Raw genomic sequence first — 6,981 nt, 5'->3', positions numbered from 1 at the left:
CTACGAGCCTCGGGGTCCCGCATGGGCAAACGGGAGCAACCCCAAAGCCCCCCCGCCAGGGTTACGGTTTCCCTTTCCCTCCTTCCTATCGATGTCCTTCTGCGGCTTATCAGTGCATGCCTGGCAGTGCCCCCTCCCCCCCTCCTCCCTTCCCCTCACCTTTCTCCCAAGCCTCTGAGCTTGAATGTACATCTTTGGACAGCTGCGTCACAACTCTGTGACTCTTGTTCAGGCCTTCTTTTTTTCTGTGTCCCCTGCGGGATGCAGGGCACAGCTGAATTTGTTACATAGTGTGTCCTGCGAGCTGCAGGGCACAGTTGTTTGTCTCTATCTTTCATTGGGAGAGTGGGTTGGTGCCCCTCTCCCGGGCAACTTTCGTACGGTCTGAAATAGGCCCTCCGGTGGCTCCCTTCAATAGAAGCGTGTGTACGGGAGCAGTGAGGCGTTCCCGCCCTTAGGTAGCTACGAGCCTCGGGGTCCCGCTTGGGCAAACGGGAGCAACCCCAAAGCCCCCCCGCCAGGGTTACGGTTTCCCTTTCCCTCCTTCCTATCGATGTCCTTCTGCGGCTTATCAGTGCATGCCTGGCAGTGCCCCCTCCCCCCCTCCTCCCTTCCCCCTCACCTTTCTCCCAAGCCTCTGAGCTTGAATGTACATCTTTGGACAGCTGCGTCACAACTCTGTGACTCTTGTTCAGGCCTTCTTTTTTTCTGTGTCCCCTGCGGGATGCAGGGCACAGCTGAATTTGTTACATAGTGTGTCCTGCGAGCTGCAGGGCACAGTTGTTTGTCTCTATCTTTCATTGGGAGAGTGGGTTGGTGCCCCTCTCCCGGGCAACTTTCGTACGGTCTGAAATAGGCCCTCCGGTGGCTCCCTTCAATAGAAGCGCGTGTACTGGAGCAGTGAGGCGTTCCCGCACTTAGGTAGCTACGAGCCTCGGGGTCCCGCTTGGGCAAACGGGAGCAACCCCAAAGCCCCCTCGCCAGGGTTACGGTTTCCCTTTCCCTCCTTCCTATCGATGTCCTTCTGCGGCTTATCAGTGCATGCCTGGCAGTGCCCCCTCCCCCCCTCCCCCCTCCTCCCTTCCCCCTCACCTTTCTCCCAAGCCTCTGAGCTTGAATGTACATCTTTGGACAGCTGCGTCACAACTCTGTGACTCTTGTTCAGGCCTTCTTTTTTTCTGTGTCCCCTGCGGGATGCGGGGCACAGCTGAATTTGTTACATAGTGTGTCCTGCGAGCTGCAGGGCACAGTTGTTTGTCTCTATCTTTCATTGGGAGAGTGGGTTGGTGCCCCTCTCCCGGGCAACTTTCATACGGTCTGAAATAGGCCCTCCGGTGGCTCCCTTCAATAGAAGCGCGTGTACGGGAGCAGTGAGGCGTTCCCGCCCCTAGGTACCTACGAGCCTCGGGGTCCCGCTTGGGCAAATGGGAGCAACCCCGAAGCCCCCCCGCCAGGGTTACGGTTTCCCTTTCCCTCCTTCCTATCGATGTCCTTCTGAGGCTTATCAGTGCATGCCTGGCAGTGCCCCCTCCCTCCCTCCCCCCCTCCTCCCTTCCCCCTCACCTTTCTCCCAAGCCTCTGAGCTTGAATGTACATCTTTGGACAGCTGTGTCACAACTCTGTGACTCTTGTTCAGGCCTTCTTTTTTTCTGTGTCCCCTGCGGGATGCAGGGCACAGCTGAATTTGTTACATATTGTGTCCTGCGAGATGCAGGGCACAGTTGTTTGTCTCTATCTTTCATTGGGAGAGTGGGTTGGTGCCCCTCTCCCGGGCAACTTTCGTAGGGTCTGAAATAGGCCCTCCGGTGGCTCCCTTCAATAGAAGCGCGTGTACGGGAGCAGTGAGGCGTTCCCGCCCCTAGGTAGCTACGAGCCTCGGGGTCCCGCTTGGGCAAACGGGAGCAACCCCGAAGCCCCCCCGCCAGGGTTACGGTTTCCCTTCCCTCTTTCCCATCAGCGGCTCACAGGTGCATGCCTGGCAGTGGCCCCCCCCTACCCCTCCTCTTTCTCCCAAGCCTCTGCGCATGGTACATCTTTAGCCAGCTGTGTCACATTTTTGTGATTTTGTTCAGACCTTTTCTTCTGTGTCCCCTGCGGGATGCAGGGCACAGTTATTTGTCTCATATTTCGGTGGGAGAGTGGGCTGGTTCCCCTCTCCCGGGCATTTTTCTGTACGGTCTGAAATAGGCCCTCCGGTGGCTCCCTTCAATAGAAGCGCGTGTACGGGAGCAGTGAGGCGTTCCCGCCCCTAGGTAGCTACGAGCCTCGGGGTCCCGCTTGGGCAAACGGGAGCAACCCCGAAGCCCCCCCGCCAGGGTTCCGGTTTCCCTTCCCTCTTTCCCTCTTTCCCATCAGCGGCTCACAGGTGCATGCCTGGCAGTGGCCCCCCCCCCTACCCCTCCCCTTTCTCCCAAGCCTCTGCGCATGGTACATCTTTAGCCAGCTGTGTCACATTTTTGTGATTTTGTTCAGACCTTTTCTTCTGTGTCCCCTGCGGGATGCAGGGCACAGTTATTTGTCTCATATTTCGGTGGGAGATTGGGCTGGTGCCCCTCTCCCGGGCATTTTTCTGTACGGTCTGAAATAGGCCCTCCGGTGGCTAAGTTTGGTACCACTAGCTTCTGCTTGGCTGTGTCTCAGCTGTTTCTGCCCCGGGCCAGGTCGTAATGCATCACAGTATGTATACTTTATGGTCCCTTCTGTATTTGAGGGTCTTTCTGTTTTGAATATGTGACTGAAGTGAAGTATTCCATATAGTGTATGGTTTGTATGTAGGGATCTATAGCAGCTTGGCTTGTTCTGTTTTCCTAATAGGGGGTGTATTGGTATTTTAGGCCTGGTGTAATATTTGCAGTGTTAATTTTCATAGGTAGAGTTGTTGCCATTTGTGCTGGCAGTTAGTGTTTTGATGCAGAACGTTTATTGCATTGTAATTCAGTTTTCTTGTGGCTTTCTGAGGGTCATGCCCATGCCTAGTACCATATGAGTTCCAAGTGTCTCTTGCTTTTTTGCAGGATTTTCTGGTTGGCATCACTGTTTTTAAATGTCCTTTTTCATGTAAAATATGTTATTATAAATGCATAATTTTTAATTGAGGAGGGTGTGATGGGGTGGGGGATGAACATAAGAAAATGCCATACTGGGTCAGACCAAGGGTCCATCAAGCTCAGCATCCTGTTTCCAACAGTGGCCAATCCAGACCATAAGAACCTGGCAAGTACCCAAAAACTAAGTCTATTCCATGTTACCATTGCTAATGGCAGTGGCTATTCTCTAAGTGAACTTAATAGCAGGCAATGGACTTCTCCTCCAAGAACTTATCCAATCCTTTTTTAAACACCGCTATACTGACTGCACTAACCACATCCTCTGGCAACAAATTCCAGAGTTTAATTGTGCGTTGAGTAAAAAAGAACTTTCTCTGATTAGTTTTAAATGTGCCCCATGCTTACTTCATGGAGTGCCCCCTAGTCTTTCTACTATCCGAAAGAGTAAATAACCGATTCACATCTACCCATTCTCGACCTCTCATAATTTTAAACATCTCTATCATATCCCCCTCAGCCGTCTCTTCTCCAAGCTGAAAAGTCCTAAACTCTTTAGTCTTTCCTCATAGGGGAGCTGTTCCATTCCCCTTATCATTTTGATAGCCCTTCTCTGTACCTTCTCCATCGCAATTATATCTTTTTAGAGATGCAGCGACCAGAATTGTACACAGTATTCAAGGTGTGGTCTCACCATGGAGCGATACAGAGGCATTACGACATTTTCTGTTTTATTCACCATTCCCTTTCTAGTAATTCCCAACATTCTGTTTGCTTTTTTGACTGCCGCAGCACACTGAACCGACGATTTCAATGTGTTATCCACTATGATGCCTAGATCTCTTTCTTGGGTTGTAGCACCTAATATGGAACCCAACATTGTGTAATTATAGCATGGGTTATTTTTCCCTATATGCATCACCTTGCACTTATCCACATTAAATTTCATCTGCCATTTGGATGCCCAATTTTCTAGTCTCACAAGGTCTTCCTGCAATTTATCACAATCTCCTTGTGATTTAACTACTCTGAACAATTTTGTGTCATCTGCAAATTTGATTATCTCACTCGTCGTATTTCTTTCCAGATCATTTATAAATATATTGAAAAGTAAGGGTCCCAATACAGATCCCTGAGGCACTCCACTGTCCACCCCCTTCCACTGAGAAAATTGTCCATTTAATCCTACTCTGTTTCCTGTCTTTTAGCCAGTTTGCAATCCACGAAAGGACATCACCACCAATCCCATGACTTTTTACCTTTCCTGGAAGCCTCTCATGAGGAACTTTGTCAAACGCCTTCTGAAAATCCAAGTATACTACATCTACCGGTTCACCTTTATCCACGTGTTTATTAACTCCTTCAAAAAAGTGAAGATTTGTGAGGCAAGATTTGCCCTGGGTAAAGCCATGCTGACTTTGTTCCATTAAACCATGTCTTTCTATATGTTCTGTGATTTTGAAGTTTAGAACACTTTCCACTATTTTTCCTGGCACTGAAGTCAGCTAACCGGTCTGTAGTTTCCCGGATCGCCCCTGAAGCCCTTTTTAAATATTGGGGTTACATTTGCTATCCTCCAGTCTTCAGGTACAATGGATGATTTTAATGATAGGTTAAAAATTTTTACTAATAGGTCTGAAATTTCATTTTTTAGTTCCTTCAGAACTCTGGGGTGTATACCATCCGGTCCAGGTGATTTACTACTCTTCAGTTTGTCAATCAGGCCTACCACATCTTCTAGGTTCACCGTGATTTGATTCAGTCCATCTGAATCATTACCCATGAAAACCTTCTCCATTACGGGTACCTCCCCAACATCCTCTTCAGTAAATACCGAAGCAAAGAAATAATTTAATCTTTCTGCGATGGTCTTATCTTCTCTAAGTGTCCCTTTAACCCCTCGATCATCTAACGGTCCAACTGACTCCCTCACAGGCTTTCTGCTTCGGATATATTTTAAAAAGTTTTTACTGTGAGTTTTTGCCTCTACAGCCAACTTCTTTTCAAATTCTCTCTTAGCCTGTCTTATCAATGTCTTACATTTAACTTGCCAACGTTTATGCTTTATCCTATTTTCTTCTGTTGGATCCTTCTTCCAATTTTTGAATGAAGATCTTTTGGCTAAAATAGCTTCTTTCACCTCCCCCTTTAACCATGCCGGTAATCGTTTTGCCTTCTTTCCACCTTTCTTAATGTGTGGAATACATCTGGACTGTGCTTCTAGAATGGTATTTTTTAACAATGACCACGCCTCTTGGACATTTTTTACTTTTGTAGCTGCTCCTTTCAGTTTTTTTCTAACAATTGTTCTCATTTTATCAAAGTTTCCCTTTTGAAAGTTTAGCACGAAAGCCTTGGATTTGCACACTGTTCCTCTTCCAGTCATTAAATCAAGTTTGATCATATTATGATCACTATTGCCAAGCGGCCCCACCACCATTACCACTCTCACCGTGCTCCACTGAGAATTAGATCTAAAATTGTTCCCTCCCAAGGCTGTAAGGTTTCCTAGGGCACCTAATACCCTTGTACTGGCCATGGGCACTGCTGTACAAATATTTAATAGTATCCCAACTCATGGTGTCAAATATTGTCATGTGTTGTGTAATGGGTGAGGACAGTTTTTCACTTGACCATAAGTGCCAAATTGCTTGGCTAAGGCTCTGCCAAGAAGCTACAGGATTGCTCCTCAGCATTTTGGCTAAGAACAAAATATCTGAGCCAGAAGTCACGGCCTGTCCATTTTTGGACTTTTAGGCTGAGATTGAGAATCTGCATGTGTGTGGGGGGGGGGGGGGGTGGAGAAAAGCCAATGCCCTGCTATCTGAACCCTGCTAGGGATATGAAAACGTTACGACTATTGCCAAAAAAGGATTAAATATACTGTTAAAATAAACTGTGTCTGTGCAAGCCCCCTAGCTCCTGAACAACCCGTGTTCCAATATCTGCTCCCTCTCCTCCACCGCCTTGGGAGGCCAGGATACTGGAGAAAAGCGTGACGTAACCTGAAATAAAACCTTTTCATGATTCGCTCTCCTAGTCCAAGCCATAACATCCCGTTCTCGCGCAGAGTAGATTGGTCATGTGCCAGCGTTGCCATGGGAGCCCTGACGAAGACTTGCCTCTCCTCCAGAGAGAGTTCGAGTTGCTGCCTCTAGAGGGCGCGCGGAGCCCGAGTCACGGGATTTGCTTCCGGGTCGGACGCTGCGACGCGAGACGCGGCGAGTCAGCTGACTTAGGTTCGCGCTTGCGCGCCGTAGCGAACGGCAGGCTTCGGCTGTAGGGCGGCGGGAAGATGTTGTTGGTTCTTTCGGATGAACAGAAGGAGCACTTGGGCTTTCTAACCCGAGTGAACAGTGCCGGTGAGTAGAGAGCACCCGGAGCCGATCCCCGCCTCAACCCCAAACCGCAGGCAAAACGAGTCTCCTCCCCGTCCCTTTTTTTTTTTTTTTAAACCAGGCGATAGTGACATTTGTTCACGTACACTGTAGAGAGCCCCTTCATCCTCGACACGAGATACACCGCGCTCCCACTAATGTCCCTCCATAAGATACGTCGGGGACCCTCTTTCCCTTCCCCAACTTCGGTACGAGAAACTCCGAAAGCCTTCCCGAATTCCTGACGGTATATCCTGAGAGCCCCTGTCGTACTCCCAGTCCTCCATAGTACATACCGAGTTGTCCCCCCTCTCCCCACCCCTGACACGAGAAACACCAAAAGCCCTTCTACCCGCTGACCTGAGAATCGGTATCTTTCTTCTTGGGTTTCATTTTTCCCGGAAAAAAAAACAGGGGTATACTTTTTTTTTTTACACGATATTGAAATTCTATAGAAAAATAAAATAACTGAAAATGAAGGTCCCTAGCTGAGAAGCACTGTCTTCTCTCACCTCATCCCTAACAAAACAAAAAAACCCACCGAGAGCCCCCTCCCACCC

At 48.7% G+C, this 6,981-nt stretch overlaps 1 protein-coding gene across 1 annotated transcript in view; it reads left to right on the top strand.

Annotated features, from left to right (window-relative positions):
• The first annotated feature begins 6,166 nt into the window (after positions 1-6,166).
• The window catches only part of COMMD2 (COMM domain containing 2), a 37,131-nt gene continuing 36,316 nt past the window's right edge, over positions 6,167-6,981 (top strand). Inside the window, exon 1 of the mRNA XM_029616316.1 lies at positions 6,167-6,406. Coding sequence (XP_029472176.1) covers positions 6,340-6,406 — 67 coding nt within the window. The 5' untranslated portion in view covers positions 6,167-6,339. The remainder of the gene's footprint in view (positions 6,407-6,981) is intronic.

The sequence above is a fragment of the Rhinatrema bivittatum genome, chromosome 9, assembly GCF_901001135.1.
Source record: "Rhinatrema bivittatum chromosome 9, aRhiBiv1.1, whole genome shotgun sequence".
Classification (NCBI taxonomy): Eukaryota; Metazoa; Chordata; class Amphibia; order Gymnophiona; family Rhinatrematidae; genus Rhinatrema; species Rhinatrema bivittatum.
Note: the sequence above shows the minus strand (reverse complement) of the source record. Positions and strands in the feature narration are given on the sequence as shown.